Genomic DNA, 22,709 nt, shown 5'->3' with positions numbered 1-22,709 from the left:
CCAGAGAACCAGGGATAATGGAGAGTAGGCCAATCTCGGGGGTACATGGCATTGGTTGAAGGTATAGAATATTGTGCAAGTCAAATACTTTCCGCCAGAAAGGGCGTATAGCAGGGCATTGCCACCAGATGTGAAAATAGGTGCCTACCTCCGACCCACATCTCCAGCATGTATCGGCAGTGTTGGTGTCAAATTTAGCTAGTCTGGCTGGGTCTCTATACCATCTGGCGTATAGCTTAAAATTTCTTTCCTGAGCTAGAACTGAAGGAGACATTTTGTGTGATAGTGCATACACCTTGTCCCAGTCCTCTTGATCAATTTGCTTACCCAGGTCCCTCTCCCATGTATTCTGTAGTTTTTGGAGGGCCAGCTCCCCACAGTCAGCAATCAGAATTTTGTAAATTTGAGAGAGCATGTGTTGGGGCTTGGAGGCCCTGGAGCAGAGCTCCTCAAAAGGAGAGAGGCGTCTGTGTATATTTCCCACAGAGCGTAGGGAGTTGTAGAATTGGCGAAACTGAATGATAAGGAACCAGTTTGGGAGTGAAGCTTCCTCACATCCTCTCCAACTCTCCGGTGGCATCAGGGAGGTGGGTCCAATATAGTGTCTAATTTGTGGCCAGTTGTCTCTACTCCTGCCTAAGAAGTATTTCCTGTGCATCCCTGAGCCAAAGCTAGTGTTGTCTAGGATGGATGTGAGGGGGCTGGGAGTAGGTGAAAGACTATATTTTTTTAGACAATCTGTCCCATCTACCCAGGACTACACAGCAGACCAGAATTGGAGAGAACTAGGGGAGGGTCTCCTATCTTTGGGGGTCCAAAGGAGAGCTCGTTGATCGACTGGATCCAGGGAGGTCTCCAGGCTAACCCACAGCTTTTGGTCTCTGCCATAAAACCAATCAAGAACCAATGTCAGGGTAGCGGCCTCATGATAAGTAGCGAAATTGGGTAATCCTACTCCACCATCTTCTTTAGCTCTGAAGAGGAGATTAACATTTGTCCTGGGTCTCCTACCTTGCCACAGGAAGGAGCTAATTTTTTGTTTGAGGCCTTTAAAAAAGGAACTGGGGACCTCTACCGGGACAGCTTGGAAAATAAATAACAATCTTGGCAAGACATCCATTTTAATAACATTAACCCTGCCCAGCCAGGAGAGGTTGAGTTTGTTCCATGCCATTAAGTCCTTATTTATTTTATCTACTAGAGGAGGGAGATTCAGTTCAAAAATAGTTGTGAGATCAGATGGGAGAAGGATCCCCAGGTATTTTAAAGCCCCTGAGACCCATCTAAATGGAAATGAGGATTTGATGTGATGGAGCATGTCGGGAGGCAGTGAGATATTTAGGGCCTCTGTCTTAGATATGTTCATTTTGAAATTGCTAAGGGCCCGGAAGTCCCTAGCTTCTTTTAGGAAACAGGGTAGCGTCGTTAGGGGTTCTGAGATGTAGAGAAGCAGATCATCTGCGTATAGGAATAGTTTAGTTTTATAGTCTTTGTACTGAAGCCCCTTAATGTCCGGGTTGGCTCGTAGAGCGTTAGCAAAATGTTCCATACATAGTATGTATAATAAGGGGGATAGGGGGCACCCCTGTCTTGTCCCATTGCCAATGCGGAAGGCGTCCGACAGGATTCCGTTTACTCTTACTTTGGCAGAGGGGGAGCTGTAGACTCCCATGATTTTATGGAGAAGAGAGGAGTCCGAGACCTATTTGTATAAGGGTCTCTCTCAAAAACCCCCAATGAATCCTGTCGAACGCCTTCTCAGCATCAACCGACAGAGCACACAGGGGGATGTTGTCTTTCTGAGCCCTATGGATTATTGAGATAGATTTAAGGGTATTGTCTCTTGCTTCACGAAAAGGCGTGAAACCCACCTGGTCTGTGTGTATGAGGTGAGGTAGGCTGGGTTTCAATCTTTCTGCTATTATTTTGGAGAACACCTTAATATCTAAGTTAATCAGGGAGATGGGGCGATAACTGCTACAGGAGCTGGGGTCTTTGCCCTCTTTAGGAATGACTACTATGTGTGCTTGTAAGGCTTGATAAGGAAAGGGATTAAGTTCAGATATTGCGTTAAACGACTTAGTCATCAAAGGGGCCAGGTCAGAAGCAAAATGTTTATAGAAGACAGCCGAATAACCGTCTGGTCCAGGGCATTTCCCTGGTTTGAGCATAGCTATGCCAGAAAGAGTCTCTGCTTCTGAGAATGGTTCCTCCAGGGCCCTAACCACTGCTTCATCCAAGGTTGGGAGTGCAGTTTTCTGTATGTATGCTTTTAGTTTTTGGGATAGCTCCTGTGGGTTCATGTCAGAAAATTTGCCTTTGATATTGTATAGCTCTTCGTAGTAAGCTTTGAACGTGTCTGCGATTTGGTTGGCCCTATGTACCTGGGGACCCTTCTTGGTAGCTATGGAAGGGATGTATGTGGCGCTTTTCCTAGGGTGAAGATATCTCGCCAAGATTGTACCACATTTGTCAGCCTTCTCGTACAAAACTCCTTTGAACCTTTCCCTTTGAGCTAAAGAACGCTCGTCAAGGATAGATAAAACTGACTGTCTACAGGCGTTTAGCTGTAGAGCAAGTTGCTGGGGGATGGTGGGATTCCTCTTAAGTTTCTCCTCTAGTTCAGAGATCTCCGCAAACAGGAGAGAGAGCCTGGCACCCCTAGCCTTTTTAAGGCAGGCCCCGTGAGAGATAAGAACCCCTCTGACTGTGCATTTCAGTGCCTCCCACTTAAAAGTATCTAAGGTGTCGTCAGATTCATGAGCCCTAATGAAATCTTTGATTGTTCTACCCACGTCATCTAGGCATTCTTGGTCTTTCAAAAGATTAGAGTTTAACTTCCACGAGAATGGGCTCCTAGAGCCCCCCAGCAGGTCTAGCTCGCAAGAGACCGGAGCATGGTCAGACCAAAGTCTAATCCCGATACAGGATGAGACGACCCTGTCTAGTAGGCTGTGGGAGAGGAGGACAACATCTATTCTGCTAGACGACCCGTGAGGGGCTGAGAAAAAGGTGTAATCTTTGTCCTTGGGGTGAAGAACTCTCCAACAGTCCACCAGCCTGAGCGCCTGTAGTTTACTTTTAATTTTAATACGTAAATGTGAAGGTATGCCCGAGTGTCCTACTGAGGAATCTATATCTGGGTTTAAGCACAGATTCAAATCTGCACCTATGATCACTTGCCCTTTGGCAAATGTTTCCAATTTAGAGAGGTATCCTAGAAGGGTCTGACCCTGGTTCTGGTTAGGCAAGTAAAGGGAGGCGATCGTGTATTGCTTGGCGCAAATTTTTAGGTGAACAAAGATTTACCTGCCCAAGGGATCTATCAGGGTTTCTACATCAAAGAAGGGAAGGGATCTGTGGAGGCCTATAGAGACACCTTTCGATTTAGAATCTGGGAAGGTGCTGTGGAACCACGTAGTGTAATTCCGATCCTTGATCATAGGAAAATTATCAGACCTAAAGTGGGTCTCTTGTAGCATTAGAATTTTAAATTTGGCCTTATGCATACTGTGCAGTATCTGGGATCGTTTGGTTGGGTTATTGAATCCTTTTACATTAAAGGAGGCACATCCACACATCTCTCCCCTGGAACCTCTTCCTGTGTTAGCTGACATGGTTAAATTGGGTGTACATTAGGACCACGCACATTACAACATGCCAAATATTCTTATACCTCTTGGAGAAGTAAGGCCCAAGGTTTGGCCATGCACAGAACATTGTTAAAGTATGCGGAACATTTCCTGAGAAAACATGAGATATATGGAAAACTTGAGAAACATAGAACATAATAGAGAACAATTTAGTGAACATATTCGAGATATTAATCACGAAGGATAGGAAGTCTAGATGCACCAGACTATGACCGGTGGGGGCGAGGAGGCCGATAACACACTGGGTCACGTCTCCCGGGCTCCCAGGCAGGCAGGGTATTGATAACAGTCAAACAGCTCAAGGTAATGTTACTTTCCTCTAAGGTGAAGGCCCACACTGGCAAACTGTGTTTTAGGTCTCGTAGACGTTGTCCGCAATAATAAGTGATAGACACAGGAGCACCTACTTTGACCGCGTGAACGAGCCTGTAATATCTCCTTGTTGTAGTAGGTGACCGAAATATCCGACCTCCCATTTAGTACATGAGGGCCAATGCGAACCCAGTCCGGAGAACCAGCGAGCATGTGTGGTGGGGGGGGGGGGGGGAAGTAGGGGGAGAACAGGGGGGGGGGAGAAGATTTTTATGAGTAGAGGGGTATATGTAATAAGCAAGTGTACTTATCCTGTCCCCTGGACTCAGCGGGAGCGATATCCCGGCCAGCTAGGCCCTTATGGCGTCCCTTGTCGGGGGTAGGATGGAGGGCTCGGGCCGGATTCCCCGTCTGATGATCCGCGTCTCCGTCTGTTGTTGCGGCCGGCTGTCTGCCATCTATTTCTCTGCTGAAGAGCCTCCGGGGGTGTCTCAGGGGACGGAGGGTCCAAGGGCCAAGCGTGAAGCTTAACTGATGGAAGACCGAGGATCTCCCGGAACTTTGTTAAGTCGTCCGGCGAAGAGAGTGAGGCCGATTTCCCGTCGTGGTGTACCAGGAGCTGGAAGGGGTATCCCCATCGGTAAGGAATGTGCTTTGCTCTCAGAGCCTCCAGGAGCGGGCGAACCGCCCTACGCAACTGCAAGGTGAGGCGGGATAAGTCTGCCAAGATGGTGATTTTGGCGCCGTCAAAGTCAATATGGCCTTTCTCCCGGGCAGCTAGCTTCTTTAACAGTGTAGTAATGCAGACGGCAGACAACGTCTCTCGGCCGCTCCGGGTTTGTGCTAACGGGGCCCAGAGTACGATGGGCTCTGTCGAGCTGAAACGTGCTTATGGATAGCCTGAGAGCCACGGTAAAGCGGAGCTCAGCTCAAGAGCGTCCTGCTCGCGCCATCAGCAAGCCACGCCCCCCATTGATTTCATTTTAAAGACCAACTATTTTACATTTTTAGATGATATTTATTTGCAAATGAGGGGGACAGCTATAGGGACCAGGTTCGCACCACGTTTTGCGAATCTGTATATGGGCTGGTTGGAAGACACACTGGTCTGGTCACCCAACAACCCATACAGTGCGAACCTGGTCCTCCATAAAAGATTCATAGATGATATTATTTGTATATGGCAAGGCCCAGAAGAAAAGTTACAAGAATATATAGCTTATTTAAATGAAAATCAATTTGGGCTTACATTTACAGCAAATATCCACCCAAAAACGATAGATTTTTTTAGATTTAACTATTTATATTGAAGAGATAACAAATAAAATTGCTACAAAAACTTTTTTTTTAAAAACTGACTGTAATGGCTACCTCAATTACACCAGCGAACATTACAAGCCATGGTTAAAAAACGTACTCTATGGCCAGTTTAAAAGAATTAGAAGAAATTGTACACAGTCCACGGACTTTGAGGAACATTCAGAGATTTTAAAGAAAAGATTCCTTCACAAAAGGTACCCGAACAAAATTATCAACGATGCTTGGTTAAAAGCAATGAGAATTACACAAGCGGATTGTTTATTACCTAAACAAAAATGTGATGAAAATGACTAACAGTAACAATAAAAATCTCAACATCATAATTAACTTTTCGAGCCAACACAAGGAATGCAGATCCATACTGGAGAAACATTGGAATCTTTTACTCAATGACTCAATTTTAAAAACTATTTTACCATCTAAACCCAAGATCACTTTTAGAAGAGGAAAGACAATTTGTAACATTTTAGCACCCAGCAGACTCAAAAATATGCAAGTACCACACCCCACCAAAAATACTTCCCAAAGTCTACTCGAAAACTTTCCATGCAACCAAAGGAAATGCTTATGTTGCAAAAGCATACAAAAAGACCAAAAAAGTTTTAACTCCAGAGTGAATAACAAAACTTGGCCCATTTACCAATACTTTACATGTAAAAGCGACTATGTAATCTACCTGTTAGAGTGTCCGTGCAGCCTACAATATATAGGCCACATCAAACAACCGTTTCACAAGCGCATAAATAAGCATAGAGAGAACATTAAAAAAGGATGCGCAAAACATAGTGTCTCAAAACATTTCGACCAAGTACACAACAGAGACTTTGGACAAATAAGGATTACCATTATGGAACAGGTTTTAGATACAAATAAATTCAATAGGTTTAGAGCACTGTGCAATAAAGAGACTTTCTGGATTTTACAAATGGAAACTTTAAGTCCTAATGGCCTAAATATAGCCTTGGAAACCATGGCGAACTAAAACAGAAAGAACTATGATTAAAATTGCACCTTAGAACATTATTTATTGAACTGCACAATGTATTTTTTTACATATATATAATAATTTATTCATCTGTCCTCTTGAAATATACATACAATATATATTTTTTAATAGTTATTAATATCTATATATTTATGTCACAGTATTATTACCTTTTATACATATTTATCTGTTATAGCCAATTGATATGACGTTATCCCCATATTTATAGTTGTTGATTTTTATTAATACAATGGAAACTGCATTTGTTTTTATAGAAAAATCAAGATTCTAGCCACCACCGAATGCCAATTGGCCAAAACCACACATTATAGCCCCATTAAGAGGGGGAAAAAATGTTTTTGCATATTTTATGTTTTTGGCTTTCAGGGTCATTAAGTCCTAATATAAAACATAATAGAGGTTTGATCCAATCGGAAAAAAAATCTCCAAATTCAAACAGCTTAATAAGTCCTAGAGATTATTGAATTATGAAAAATAAAAATAAAAATTTCTCACCATAAGTCTGAATCCAGATACTCTAAGTATACCCCTTTGAATTGCTAGCTAACAAATCCTATGTGCCTTTTGGTGCGCAGTGCCATATAGTTGAAGCAAACTCAAATTGCTCTTTATTTTAACATCCTCAATTGATAATTTCCAATGTTGGTCTTGTGTCCTAAATATTAATATCAAACAGCCTCAAATTCAATCACAAACAAAAACAAAAAACAACAAATTTTTTTTTTTTTTTTGCAAAAAAATCCTTAATGAGCTTTTTAAATAAATGTATCAAATTTGCATATGATTATGGAAATTATTAATCATGCAATCATCACTTCCCTAATAGAGGAGCGTGCTATAGTACCCTCTATTGATTTAAAATTACTTTACAATGTAAAATAACCTGTTGAACTGAAATGATTATTACGCCTACAGATAGAAAATAGTGTGGTGCCACCTGTTGGTTTGAGGTGGTACTGCAGCCTCCTGGTCTGAATATCAGCACAGAGGCTGCCCCCTAGTGGCAGTCTTATATTATGTTTGCTTTCAATCCTTTTATAGCCTAATACTAACTTTCTTAACCCACTTAGGGAGAGAAAACCCTGACCTACAGCAAAGGCTCATGGCCTCTGATTATATTTACATACACGCACTGATTGGGTCGCCTTTAACTAATTGATTTTTGAACTTCAATTAAATAGGATCATCACAATGTAGCAACTGTTTGCCTGAAGAAAGGAGGAATGGCCTCCTGAAACTAGTTGTATTTGTTACATTAATTAAAGAACCAGTTACTTCCAGCATGGGTCTCCTGTGCTTTCTTTCAGCCACCTCAGTGCTACTGCTCACCACCCAGCCACTGCTGTGGTGTATTTGAACAGAGCAGTGTGTGAATTGCTAACTTTTCAGGAAGGAGACTCTCCCTGCTCAGGGATTGAGTCTCATACAGCCCATAGGTGTCTGCAGCTCTGGTGTTACAGCCAGTGCTGGGACACCAACGGCTACAAACCAGACAGCTGCTCCAGATATCCTGCTTCAAGCCACAGGATCCCTTTGGACAAAGAGCCTGCTTCTGACCTGGTCCCTGGTCTGAGAGGGACAAAATCCTGCAAGCTGATAATACCCATAAGGGCATATCAGCCACCACATCAGGTGAGATCTGTCTACGACCGGCTGGTCTCCCTTTTATCATCAGTCTTCTGAGTGCGCTCTTTTTGTGTTTTTTTCCACTACCCCATGTCCTTTATAGAATTATGCCACCTGCTGGTTTCATAGTCTTATAAAATTAATATTAATACAGCTTGATATTTACATGATGAAATGCTGACATCTGCCGGGTGAAAGTATTATATGTATTTCTTCATCAGAAAGACAAATATATAGAACATGATTTTATATTATTAAGTTTTAATATGCAATTATATCTTATATGATTAATTGCTTTAAAAATAATTATATAATAAGCTTTATATTTAAATAAGTATATTAGAAGCCCTGTATGTTTCAATAAGCCTTAAATTGCTGAAGACTCATTACAGTGTTACAGTGTCAACCTGACCAATCTTATGTCTGGGAAAGTACAGACACATGCCAAACTAATTAGAAGGACACATTATCAGAAACACGTCATAAATGACATTGTTTAATGTCCCAATGTCTGGGTCAGATAAGTAAACCAGCAGACAAGATGGCTGGTGATGTCCATTTTTAATTAACTGTGTCAGAAATGACCTAATCAGAATTTGTAAACACTCCAATGACGTTAATTCTCACAAGATAAGGTAATTAAGGTATTCAAAACAAAAAAGAGTTATGGGTATTTTATATGTCAAAGATAGCAAAGATAGCGAGCTACGCACAGAAGTTTCAGCCAATTAGAACCTGGGATTTAGGAAAAGTCCAGATTAGGCAGCCAGATTGCATCCAATCACTATAAAAGTAGGAGCTGAAAGCTCATAGTTTGCACTAGCCTACCAATCTCCTGAGAAGACACACAAGGCAAAAGCTACCTTCCAACATGTGGTTCTAGATGCTGAAGAGATGACAGAGAAGGGGAAATATGCTTAATATTCTGGTGATTAACTTTATTAATTGTTCAGCATTAAGTTCTGTTAAGATGTTAGCAAGAAGTTTTTTTTAGAAGCTATTTGTTATGCTATTTCTTTAAGAAGATTACTACAAGTTTTACACAGCTACTAGATACACAGCTATTAGATACACAGCTATTGATACAGATGAGACTACTTTTGATCTTATTCTACCTAACACAACTGTTATATTCTTTTTTGAATGTGCTTAGAAGATTGATGATCGCTTGGCTATAAAGCCTTGATGAGATGGAATACTGTTAGAAGGAAACACTACTTGGAAGTTGGAACTGTTCATATTTTGTATATATGCTGTATGATAGGCAAATACAATTTTTATATAAAATCATATACTGAGTGCTCTGATTCATTTCAAAGTACACCGTCAATCTATAATTACTGTTATAGAGGGTTCAGACCCCGCTATGCTGGACTTATATGATAGCAACGCTTTAAGGGCTGGTCCTTTACTGAGTTAGCAATCATGAAAAAGGCAAGAACCGCTCAGGTTTTTTAAACCAGAAGTTTTCTTCTTTGTCCAAATGAGCATTTGCAAAAACCAAGCAAGCTTTTGTGTGCCTTACCTGGAGAATTGGTGTCCTCCCTGTTCTGTATCAGTGGAACCCAGCAGTGTGCAGTGTCCATTGTATTGTCTGCCTTGAGACATTACCACCAGCAGAGCCCAGATTCACCAGGATGGCCTTGGTGGTGATCCTTGGATTCTTTATCACCTCTCTCACTATCCTCCAGACCAGCACAGGTGTCACTTTTGGCTTCCGACCACGTTCTCTAAGATTTTCTTGTGCGGAACATCTTGTATTTTTTAATAATACTTTACACTGTAGCCACTGGAATGTGAAAATATTTAGAAGTGGCCTTTTAGCCCTTTCCTGACTTGTAAGCAGCCACAATGCGCAGCTGCAGGTCCTCACTGAGCTCCTTTGTCTTAGCCATGACTGTCCACAAACCAACTGCAGAGAGCTGCTGTTCTTTACCTGCTGAGTTGATTAAAACAGCTGTTCCCAATTAATCAGGGTAATTAGGATGCTTTAGAACAGCTTGGACTATTTGGAATGGTATAGAACTTTGGATTTTCCCACAGACTGTGATAGTTTGTGAAGGGTTTGAATAATTTTTCAAAATGTTTCATTATTTTCTTTTTTAACAAGGAAAACAGAATTATCAAAAGAAACATGGCATGGTGGCAAGGGTTTTACCCGGTAACAGTATCGCACAGAAATAAACCAAAACAGTCAATATAACTGTTATAAACAATAGCGTACTTAAACCGTGTGGCAGCTCATGTTACCATGTATGACAGAAAAAAGCAAAGTCAGAACTGAGAGCGAGGAGAGTGGACAGAGAGGGGAAAATGGATACACACCTAATAAAGTTTATGTAATCCGGAGGTTAATAACCAGCTATCCGGATTTTGTGCTATGGTCAAAGGTAAGTAGGGGAAGAGATACCGATAGATAGAGTAGGAAACCGGTACCATGGGGAGGCAGTGGAGGCTTGCCCTGTGACTGAACACTTTTTGCTTAAATGTACATAAAAGCCGAAAAATGTTTTTTTGTTTTTTTCCAACAACAATGCCTCTTGTACGTCCTATGATCTTTTGGGAGATACCAATGTCATTTCCCATCAAAAAATAACTTGCTGGTTGAATAAAAGTAACTTTAAGTCGACATTTGCCAGGGGTATGAATAATTATGGGCAGCACTGTAGATGCAACATCCAGAAAGGTTATCCTTTGCTTACATTTTACAGACCACCATGGATGTCACTCTAGGACAAAGATGTCCGCAGTGGTAACCCCTCCCCCCCCCCCCCCCAAAGACCAGGCTCTTTGCTGTAGCGCTGGGCTGTGCAGGCTTTTCAGCCTCACGCACAGCCCAGCTTAGGTGCTCAGCAATCGGACTCTCCTCCTTTTTTTTGTCCCTAAGGGGACATGCCGCCGGAGGGGTCCGATCGCTGCTGCCACTTTTTTTTTTTCTTCAAGCCTCATTGAGGTTATTTCTCTCCCCTTCCCTCCTCCCCTCCGATGCCTGCATTGGAACGGGACGGCTATCCGTCCTGTTCCGCCTCTCATAGACATCAGCCTATGAGAGGCCGGGGATCGCCATTCTCGAACAGCGCTGCGGCCCCCGGCAGCGCTGTTCGCATGTAAACAAAGTAGATTTCTTCCCCTTACGTTTACAAGCAGCCTGCTTGCGCGCGGCCGTTCCCTGGGAAACTGCAGCCCCAGGACTTGATGCCAATTGGCGTTAGGCAGTCCTGGGGCTGCCGCCGCGGTCACGCCCATTGTCGTGAGGCTGTCTTCAAGTAGTTAAACACACCTCTACCTGGGGAGAGGAGGGGGGGCACGTTTTTAGACTTTCATGTTACCATGCGGATTTTACACTCTCAAAACTGACAGTGCAGCACATAGTGTGAAAGTCCCTAACACTAACCTCCCCTCACCTCTGACTGACACTACCCTCTCTTGTCCAAAGCCTAACATTAACCTCTAGCCATCCTCTGCCTCACACTAGCCTACCCTCTCCTGTGCCTAAAACTATCCTCCCCCGTACATTTTCTAACGCTATTCTTCCCCTCCGAAATGCTAATTTTGACAGGTTGGTATAAGTGCTACACAAGAGATTTGGGGTACCTCAGCGTACCTAACTGGGGTTGTTGCTGTTTTTTATAGGGTAGGGACACTACATACAGGTTGACTTATGGTAATTGCAGCAATAAATATTTTGTACTTTTAGACCTATTTGTGGAGCACAATTTTTTACTTTTCACCATATTAAATAATCTTGAACCCCCTTAAGTCTCTGAGCACGTTGATTACTATGCTAGATCTCTGCCAAGAGATGAGCTTTAAAATTTGCAGTGCAGTTTTACAGCACTCATCTTAGAGGCCTTACAAAGTTTACTCTGATGTTCAGAAGTTTCCAGGAAGTGATACAAAATTCACTATAAAAAACAAGATTACTGACCTGTTACTGTCAAGATAAAACTTTTGATAATATCAGACTGGAGGGATCTATGTGAGACAACACAGGAGTATTTATTCCCATCATCTTGTTTCTCAGGGGTTAGGGTCAGCAGGCTAGTAACACTGTATGTCCCATCTGGATTAATCACTGTGCTCTTCACACAGGTCCACATCTGTAGCTGCTCACAGTCAAAGGAGCCTTTGCGTTTCAACTCCCAGCGTATGGTAATATTTTGTGGATAAAAGCCGTGAACTTCACATTTTGCTGTCTTCTCTGAGCCCAGCTCAATGTTCATATCTTTCGGAACTATACATGATGGAACAGCTGTAGATAAATAAATCAGACAAAAGGTCATTTCTTGAGCACTGGACAGAAACAGATCTTTACTAGGTTAATAGTAAAGGTGCCCATACTATGTATGCGGCAATCGACCAAATGACACATCTCTCTCTGATTGGAGAGAGATCTGCTGGCTGCCCATACACCGATGGCCGATTCCTGATCAATTTCAGCATTAAAATCTTTTGGGAATCGGCCTTGTGATGCTGCATCCGGTGTCTTGCCAGCCCAAACGCTGTCCCCCCAATGTAAAATGGGCCCCGTACAGTATACTTTACCTGTCTGTGTCCGCCACTGGCTCTATGCTCCGTCCTCCGTGCACATACACGCACCCCACGTGGTTATCGGCATAATTTGGGCTCGTGTGTGATTTCACATTTACACGAGAGGATGGAGGGGGGGAACAGCGCTGGGGATTCAGTCATATTCGTCACTCGTTTAGATATCGCACACCCAAAATTGGTTGCATCGTCAGTTGGGCATGCTCTTGGCAGCTTCGATTCTCAGCCCCAAGCAAATCGGATTGTCGATCGATTATCAAGACGCCTGATGTATGGCCAATATAGATATTACACTAAATGCTTTGAATGGTCAAAACAATCATTCTGATTTTTCTGGCTGCAGAAGTGCCACCCACCAAAAACAAGCATGCAATAAATCCAGTCAAACTTCAGGTAGAAACATCTGATCTGCTGCAATGCTTGTTCAGGGTCAATAGCTAAAAGTATTAGAGGCAGAGGATCAGCAGCAATACAGCCGGGCAATCTGCATTATTTAAAAGGAAATAAATATGACTGCCTCCATATTCTTGTCACTTCAGCAATCATTTAAAGGGAACCTGAAGTGGGGATTTAAACTAAAAATAAAAACAATGCTACCTGATTCAGGGGGCTGGGCGGATCAGGTAGCCGCAATTCCCGCTGCTCTGCGTGCTCCTGTAGCCTACAGTCCTCTAGTGTCAGTTTTGTGAACCCTGGAGTCATAACGCTGGAAGTGCTGCTCTGTGTGTCTCACACAGAGGGGAGTGCAGGGAGGTAGGGGGAGCGGCCGTGGAGAGGTAGAGCAATGGCAGCTGGGGAAGCCTTCCAGGAATGCCCCCAGTGGGAGTTTAGCAGGGATTACCTCTCTTCCATTTCAGTCAAGATTGTCAACAAGCTTTAAGTCTGCAATTTTGCAGGGTAATAGCATGGCGGTGGGGCAGAGAGCGGTGCTGGATGGGGGAAGGGGGTCCAGAGGCATGTCATGCAGCAGGTACCATGCCTTTGTGTCCCATCTGCCCGCTCCTACACTGCCTTAGGGTTCTCTTTAACTGTTGCTGCTGTGAAATCTGTATTTCTATTTAGCCTGCTGCTGGAAGTCACAGAAAAATACAGACTGTACTGGTTTGCACTTGTAGCTGCAGTCAGTGTGATGACTGTGATCTGAACATTACCCTGAATATGACAGACCTATTAACCACTTTCTGTTTTGTGAGAAGAAGGTCCTAACCAAAAAGACTTCCCCTCCCGAAAGGAGGGTGTGTGACACAAAGGGGAATAAGAGGCGCCCAGATGATGATAAATAGTTAAAAATAGTTAAGATAGAGGGTGAGGTGGCTTACCTCAATTATGACAAGGTCAGACAATGACAAACGCTTAAATATGCACTTGTCTCAGCCCACTTCCTAAGGCTGAATATAGTGCCAGAGTTCTCTATAACCAGAGCTGAAGGCTATGTGGGAGACTGCATCTGCCTGGCCCAGGATTATCGCAGACTGTACAGGACTGCGGTACACTTACTACCAAAGATCTCGCTGATCCTTTGCAGTGTGACAAGTGTGAACAACTCCTATGTATAACTCTCCAATTAGCAATGAGCGAAGAACAGTAAAAAAAACTCCCCAGGAGCTGCCTCTAATATCTTCACCATCCTTTATCCTTTTTCCAGGACTGATGAATGTACCTTGTATTAATACTTGTATTGCACACCAATGAGTTACCAGATTTCTGTAAACATGCCTAGTTTGTTACCTCATGTTATGATTTATTTTACATACTTGTTCCCCTCCTGTTTTTATCTTATGTACTACCTGAATGCCGCTTCTTTAGTGAACTGCTTTTTATCTTGTATGTTACTGTGATCTCTCAAAAAAATGTGAGCAAACAGAAAATGTAACTATGAAAGTATTCAGAAATCACCAAATGGCAGAAATACTGAATAACGGTGAGACTTACCATTCACTTGTAGAGACACTTTTCCGAATGTATCTTTTGGAGTGTTGTAGACAGTACAGGTGTATTCTCCATTATCTGAGAACTCCACCCCGGGAATATGAAGCTCAGCGTTACCCTTCAGGATCTCCCTCTCCACCATGTAACTTCCCAGTCTGGACATTGTGACGCGTCCGTTGTCATATATATTCACATCCTCCTCAATGCCATTCAGTATTCTCCTGGTCCAGTACACAGCAATTCCTGTACTGACATCCAGATTGATTATATCACAAGGAATGGTGACGTCCTCCCCTTTCAGTGCTGACACTAGCGATGTCTTCATGGTGACCCTTAAGGCATCTACAATAGATAAGTGATAACATTAGATTGTGAATTCCTCTGATGGTCTATGAACTTTTGTTAAGTGCTGCAGAGATACCATTATCATATACTATAAATAACATGAATTCATAACATAAATTCATAGTAGGACTAATAACATGTTAGGTCATAAATATCGAAACAGGTAATATGGGCGCCATGAAGAGACTGTGGTTTGGGCACCACAACTGGCAATAATGTGAATTACGGGTGTAACGGCGCTCACTGAGTAATTTAGGCAATAGCCTGAGCCCAACTTACAATATAAACAGCATGGTTTGTCCACCAGCAATAGCTGGAGCCTAAATTATGTCCCCCCTAGCCAATTTGGTTATCAGTAGTGGAATAGTATAGAAAATAGCCAGGAAATTTGCAAGAACAGGGTGAGACAGCCACATATGAGGGGGTAGTCAGAAATGTGAAGGTGGCATCATGTTTGAGCACATTTTACTTTACACGCGGTAGTGGCGAAAAATAGGTGTGCTCATGATGTCATGTGGGCGGGGATAACTAACGTAGTTATACCAGCTAATGTAGTTACATGAAAAAAATATAAAGTAAATGCACATAATGACAGAAAGCATTTCCCCAGTAAATTCATGTAATGAGAGACATCGTTTCGCCAATAAATGCACATAATGACAGACAGCGTTTCACCAGTAAATGCAGGTAATGACAGACAGCCAGTGTCCCCAGTATATGTAGCCAGGTCTATAGGTGTCCCCAGTATATGTAGCCAGGTCTATAGGTGTCCCCAGTATATGTAGCCAGGACTTTAGGTGCTCCCCCCTCCAGAACTAAGTTTGTGTGCAGGAGGGGTGGCAGCGTGTGTGAGGCCTGGAAACCACTACAAATCGCTAGTGCAATCGCTAGCGTTTTTAATTAGCATTATGTAAGACATTTCATGAATGTTTTTCTGTGCTTTTGAGCGCGATTTTAAAATGTAAGCTTTTTGCCAGCGATTGTGTAGCGATTTGCGATTAGCGATTTTAATTCTGATTGGTCCTTTCAATGTATCATCATTTTTTTTTTTACAGTTTGCAGTAATTTCAAATCACATTCAAATCGCTATGTGTAGCGATTCATGAGCGATTTGCCAGCGCTTCAATACTTTACATTGAAGAGCAAACGCTCCCAAAATGCTGCATGTCCTGTGATTGCGATTTTGCTAATCGCAATCGATACTGTGGAATTTGTTACATTTATTTCCATTGGTTTAGGGAGATCGCTACTGATTTAAAGCGCTCCCTAAATGCTCAAAAAAGTGCTCTAGTGGGCTCCAGCCCATAGGCTGTGATGCATAGAGAAGACCAGCAGCACTAGAACAGGTAAATATTAATCCGATCCCTGTGCTATTCTGCATGCGTGTCAGGGCAAGTTATTTGTGTGGGGAGAAATTGGGTACGGCAGGGAGAAGTTTGGGTTCCATGGGGCCCCATGACAATTACACAGGGGGCCTTAAGGGCTGTTGTTATGCCCCTGCTCTCAGTAATTAGGTAGCCAGTGGTGTGCCCCCATGCTGGGAGTCTAGCACTTGAGGTTACAGCTCAGTAGTGCCTCCCAATTTTAGGTAGCCAAATGTGCCCCCTATGCAGAGTGATGAGCGGAGTGAAGCGGTAGCTCATCTTTCTGCACTCCTGCAAAGCAATCTCCCTTTAGCCTCCTTAGTGTCCATATCTATGACTTCAGAATCCTTTCTCATAACATAACATGCTGGTACATACCCAGTGTTGGACTAGGAGGTGGGAAAGCTGAGGAAATTCACCTGCTGGCCAAGCAGCAGCAATCAGGTGTTGCTGCTCACAGTGAAGACATGCTGCAGGCTTCTATTAGGGCTCGTTTCCACTATTGCGGTGCGGAATCGCCTGGATTCCACCGCTGATAAAATCGCATGCAGATGCGATTCCGCATGCGGTTTTTGCCGCGAATTCGCATGCGAATTCGCATAGGTGAGGGTATATGCGATTTTAACCATGTCACTGCCTGTGTGAATTTACATTGGTACCTATGCGAATTCGCATGCGAATTCGCGGCAAAAAACGCATGGGGAAAACGCATGCGATTTCCCTATTAAATACATTGTGTGCGATTCGCCTGCATTCCACATGCAGGCGAATTCTGCAGGGTGTTCCGTGCAGATTTTCTCTGCACAATAAAACGCTCCCGCAGACGCATACGTGGAAACAGGCCCATTCACTTATATTGTCTATGCGAATCCGCATACGCAAGACGCATGCGGATTCGCGATAGTGTAAACGGTGCCTTAGGAGTGATAACACATGATTACTGCTGCTTGGCCAGCAGGTGGATTTCCTCAGTTTTTCCACCTCCCAGTCCAACACTGTATGTACCAGCGGGTCACTTGATGAGATGCTGCTGGAGTCATGGAGATAAGATAAGATACAATGAGATTTTTCTGAAAAGGTGAACCCCTGTCAATAAGAGCACTTGTTTTTTGCATCAATTTATATTTTTTAATATACAGTATCTGTCTAAAGAACACACTGCTTCCAGCCTTAAAGGATACCTTTTAGTGGAAAAAAGTGCCCCAAATGGGTACTCACCTTAATAGAGGGAAGTTCTCCTTCACAGCACCCATTCTAGGACTATGTCCTCTGCAAAATGTCTCACACCCATGCAGTAGTACGGACCTAATAGGAAGGCCGGTTCTCTCATGAAGCAAGGTGAAACATTTTGCATCAGGTGCAGTGATTACAGGTGGAGCATATTTGTACTGTGTTTACACTAATAGTCTACAGTCAGAATAGAAGGAGAAGCGAGAGGAGAGCGAGGTGAAGAGGTCATCATTGGGGAAAAGCAGCTTGTTGTGCTGTGTGAGGAGTCTGACAGTCAGTGAGGAGGGGGGAGGCAGGAGAGCAGCAGTGTTTCATTTGACTTGCACAGCAGAAGGGAGGAAGTGGCACTGCTGTCCTGAGTGAGGAGGAATGGAGAGGCTGAGGGTGAGCAGTTTGTTTGTCTCAGACACAGAGCCAGCCAGTGTGCTATTGTGTTGAGCTGCAGCATGTCATGTGAGAACATTAACTGAAGAAGAGTAAATTGTCGGGTGCTGTGCAATCATTTCAAATCGGGGGGGGGGGGGGGGAGGCATCCTCACAAGTTTGCCTCAGGCAGCAAGAAGTCTAGAACCGGCCCTGACGATAAGTCTTGGCTTTTTCTGCCGAAGCCTGAGCAAGTCCATGCTTCTGTGCAGGCACAGTGTGGCCAGGCTGGTTCTCATATGGGAATGCGGCTGTGAGCTTCAGGAGGACACAGCACTGGAACGGTGAGGCCGAAGGAGACAGGAAAGGCTTCTGGAGGATCCAAAAGCATCCCTCTCCCAAAGTAAGTACCTATTTAATTTGCAAACCTCCCAGGTTTGCTTTAACAGCAGCAAATTAATCTGTCCCATCATCAGAGTGTGCTCACACTCCTTCCCATGTTGGAAGCCTCTAAAGTGTAATTATAAATGTCACAACTTACTTGCTCCCAAAAACTGTCCCCCATCTTTCCAGTGTCCTGTTGCATTTTGCCTGCATGTAATAAAGGGGCCTGGTAAAAAAAAGGTTGCTGGATATTGCAGCTAGTAGAATATCCATAAAATGACAGATATTCTACTACTAAATTCCGATAGTAAAATAAGGGTAGTCTTTACTGATAGTTTAGTATGACCAAACCTAACCCTCCTCTCACACAGAAGTTTTCCTCTACTAATGCCTAATCCTTAGGCTACGTTCAGTTGTATTGCTGAACAATTCTGCATGTCAACTCACTACCCATACAACTCTATGGGCTCTATTCATAAAACATTTGCGGGGGAAAAAATCTTGGTGGGAAAACACTGCATCGGTATTTTAGACTTTTGTGTGCTAATTCATAAAAAAGTTTACGCTTGCGATAATAGGTCGGGGAATTCCTGCACTAAAGTGGTGGTGCTGCTGAGTTGATACATTTTCTCTGTGCAGAGACAGAGTTAGTATAAAGGAGGCAGCCACAACTTCCCTTTAGATATGCATTTTTTTTTTAATTGCTTCTCCTTGCCCTGAATCTGCGCTGAATCTGTTTAACCTTCCTGGCGCTATGGTCGCGGGAGGATTTTTTTCACCTTTTTTTTTTTTTTAGCATGTAGCTAGCCTAGCGCTAGCTACATGCTTCCCCCCTCCCTGCGGCGTCCCCCCGTAGCGTCAGATCACCGCCGGCGCCGCTTGCCTATAAGGAAATCCCGTTCTGAACGGGATTTCCTTGAGGGCTTCCCCCGTCGCCATGGCGACGAATGGAGTGACGTCATCGATGTCGTGACGTCACAGGGAGTCCCGATCCACCCCCGATTGGCCAGGCTGCGCAAGGGGTATGCGGGGGGTGCCCTGTATCGCGGCGGGTAGCGGCGCATCGGCGGCGGCGATCACAACAAACACACAGCTTAGGGCCCGTTCAGATCACAAATGCGGATGGCCATGCGTGTGGAACGCGTGCGGACCGCAACGCGTACGAACGCATTGCCATCCGCGTTTGTGTGCGTTGCGTGGCTGATCCCATCACTGAAAAGTGAATGGGACAGCCACGCGTTTTAGCAAAATCTGCGTGCAGCATGCGTTCCCGGACCGCACAGGTCCGGAACACATGCAGTGATGTCGTGCGTGTCGGCCACCTGCACGCGTTTCCAAAACGCGGCTGGAAATGCGTGCAGTGTGAACGGCCCCTAACAAAGTGCTAGCTGCGTATTTGAAAAGAAAAATTATGCAAATCGGCCCAGCAGGGCCTGAGGAATCCTCCGCGGCGGCTTACCCCGTGTCCAGCATGGGGTTACCGCTAAGGAGGTTCATAGTCTTTCTAAACAATCTATTTAATTGCTGCAGCTTAGAAGAACTTCAAGAAATGTTACACATGCAGGCTTTCTGATGTGAAATATATCTGAAAACAGGTACCAAAGGGGTTAAAAAACACAGCCTGGGGTATTCTGGGATGCCTTTTTTTGTTCTGCTCTCACTGCTGCTGCCTGGGAGGTCTGTCCACATTAGCTTGCCTGTTATCTTGCCTGTTATCTTGCCTGTTATCTTGCCTGTTATGGCTGGCTTATCTCCTTTTCTAAACAGTCAGTGTTCTCCGTTTCCATTCTGCTTGCTCTAATTAGTGTTGGGCGAACACCTAGATGTTCGGGTTCGCGAACGTTCGCCGAACATCGCCGCGATGTTCGGGTGTTCGCGCCGAACTCCGAACATAATGGAAGTCAATGGGGACCCGAACTTTCGTGCTTTGTAAAGCTTCCTTACATGCTACATACTTCAAATTAGCAGGGTATGTGCACCTTGGGAGTGGGTACAAGAGGAAAAAAAATATTTGAAAAAGAGCTTATAGTTTTTGAGAAAATTGATTGTAAAGTTTCAAAGGAAAAACTGTCTTTTAAATGTGGAAAATGTCATGTTTCTTTGCACAGGTAACATGCTTTTTGTCGCCATGCAGTCATAAATGTAATACAGAGAAGAGGTTCCAGGAAAAGGGACCGGAAACGCTAACCCAGCAGCAGCAGCAGCACACGTGAGGGAACAGGAGGAGCCGCAGGAGGAGAAGGCCACGCTTTTTGAGACACAACATCCCAGGTCTTGCATGAGGACAAATAGCGTGCGGATATAGCAATGCTTTTTGCCGCCATGCAGTCATAAATGTAATAAAGATGAGAGGTTCAATAAACAGGGACCGGAAACGCTAACCCAGCAGCAGCAGCAGCATACGTGAGGGAACAGGAGGAGCCGCAGGAGGAGAAGGCCACGCTTTTTGAGACACAACATCCCAGGCCTTGCATGAGGACAAATAGCGTGCGGATATAGCAATGCTTTTTGCCGCCATGCAGTCATAAATGTAATAAAGATGAGAGGTTCAATAAACAGGGACCGGAAACGCTAACCCATCACAGATGGTCATTGTTCCTGTTACTTGGTTGGGGTCCAGGAGTGTTGCGTAGTCGTTTCCAATCCAGGATTGATTCATTTTAATTTGAGTCAGACGGTCTGAATTTTCTGTGGAGAGGCGGATACGCCGATCTGTGACGATGCCTCCGGCAGCACTGAAACAGCGTTCCGACATAACGCTGGCTGCCGGGCAAGCCAGCACCTCTATTGCGTACATTGCCAGTTCGTGCCAGGTGTCTAGCTTCGATACCCAATAGTTGAAGGGTGCAGATGGATTGTTCAACACAGCTACGCCATCTGACATGTAGTCCTTGACCATCTTCTCCAGGCGATCGGTGTTGGAGGTGGATCTGCACGCTTGCTGTTCTGTGGGCTGCTGCTGCATGGGTGTCATAAAATTTTCCCACTCCAAGGACACTGCCGATACCATTCCCTTTTGGGCACTAGCTGCGGCTTGTGTTGTTTGCTGCCCTCCTGGTCGTCCTGGGTTTGCGGAAGTCAGTCTGTCGGCGTACAACTGGCTAGAGGAGGGGGAGGATGTCAATCTCCTCTCTAAAGTCTCCACAAGGGCCTGCTGGTATTCTTCCATTTTGACCTGTCTGACTCTTTCTTCAAGCAGTTTTGGAACATTGTGTTTGTACCGTGGATCCAGAAGGGTATAAACCCAGTAATTGGTGTTGTCCAGAATGCGCACAATGCGTGGGTCGCGTTCAATGCAGTCTAGCATGAATTGAGCCATGTGTGCCAGAGTCCTGCCAGAATCCTCATCATCCTCTTGTGAGCGTTGTGATAGTTGTTGTGATGCATCATAGTCGTCACCTTCTTCCTGGTCTGCTTCTGCTGACCATTCGCGCTGAATTGTGGAAGTCCAACGTGCACCGCTCTGGCCCTCGTCAGTGGTGGCAGGAAATTCCTGCTCCAACTCCAGCTGTTCCTCCTCCTCTTCTTCGTCATAGCTGCTGGGGCCAGCGTTTCCTGAGGCGGATGGCCTGATGTTGGTACCATCACGCTGATAGTTTTCTCCCTCAGATTCCCCCAGTTGCATCATGACAGCTGTTTCCTTGATTTTCAACATCGACCTCTTCAGTAAACACAGCAGTGGTATGGTAATGCTGACTAAAGAGTTGTCACTGCTCACAAGCAACGTGGATTGCTCAAAATTTTGGAGGACTTGGCAGAGGTCCAACATGTTGGCCCAATCGGATCCACAGAAGCTTGGCAGCTGTCCGGATGCGCCTCGGTACTGCGCCGTCATGTACTGGACCACTGCACTCTTCTGCTCGCAAAAGCGGGCTAGCATGTGCAGCGTAGAATTCCAGCGCGTAGGGACATCACACAGCAAGCGATGGTGGGGGAGATTGAAGCGCTCCTGCATCTTGGCGAGTGCCCCCGAAGCAGTACTGGAATTTCTGCAATGTTTGGCCACTCGTCGCACCTTCAACAGAAGATCGGCCACGCCTGGGTATGTCCTCAGGAACCGCTGAACTACTAGGTTCATCACGTGCGCCAGGCAAGGGATGTGTGTCAGCTTAGCCAACCTTAAAGCGCGAATGAGATTACTCCCATTATCACACACAACCATGCCCGGTTTCAGGTCCAGCGGTGCCAGCCACAAATCCGTCTGTTCCTTTATTCCCCTCCAAATTTCCTCCCCTGTGTGCTGCTTATCCCCAAGGCAGATCAGCTTCAGCAACGCTTGCTGACGCATGCCAACAGCTGTGCTGCACTGCTTCCACGATCCTACTGCTGTTGGGTTAGCGTTTCCGGATGAGGTACAGCTTTGAGATGCGTTGGAGGAGAAGGAGTCAGAGAGGTAGGTGCTGCTGTTGTTATCCAGTGGGAGGGACGGCGGTGCAGCTGTTTGCGGCGTGGGCAACACCGGCGCCGTAGCAGGTGAGGAATCGCTGCCAGGCTCCACAAGGTTCACCCAGTGCGCGGTAAGGGAGATGTATCGACCCTGGCCGAACGCACTCGTCCAGGCGTCAGTGGTGAGGTGAACCTTGCAGGCAACGGCATTCTTCAAGCTTCGGGTTATTTTGCTGACCACGT

The 22,709-nt window shown here is 44.8% G+C and overlaps 1 protein-coding gene across 1 annotated transcript in view; it reads right to left on the bottom strand.

Annotated features, from left to right (window-relative positions):
* Positions 1 to 22,709, bottom strand: part of LOC137537949 (uncharacterized) — a 76,338-nt gene that overhangs the window by 43,057 nt on the left and 10,572 nt on the right. The window contains exons 2-3 of the mRNA XM_068259876.1: positions 14,398 to 14,736; positions 11,846 to 12,169 (exon numbers count right to left, since the gene is read on the bottom strand). Coding sequence (XP_068115977.1) covers positions 11,846 to 12,169; positions 14,398 to 14,736 — 663 coding nt within the window. The remainder of the gene's footprint in view (positions 1 to 11,845; positions 12,170 to 14,397; positions 14,737 to 22,709) is intronic.

This window comes from Hyperolius riggenbachi, chromosome 11 (genome assembly GCF_040937935.1).
Source record: "Hyperolius riggenbachi isolate aHypRig1 chromosome 11, aHypRig1.pri, whole genome shotgun sequence".
NCBI classification, from domain to species: Eukaryota; Metazoa; Chordata; class Amphibia; order Anura; family Hyperoliidae; genus Hyperolius; species Hyperolius riggenbachi.
The sequence above is the reverse complement of the archived record's forward strand: the minus strand, read 5'-3'. Positions and strand labels throughout refer to the sequence as shown.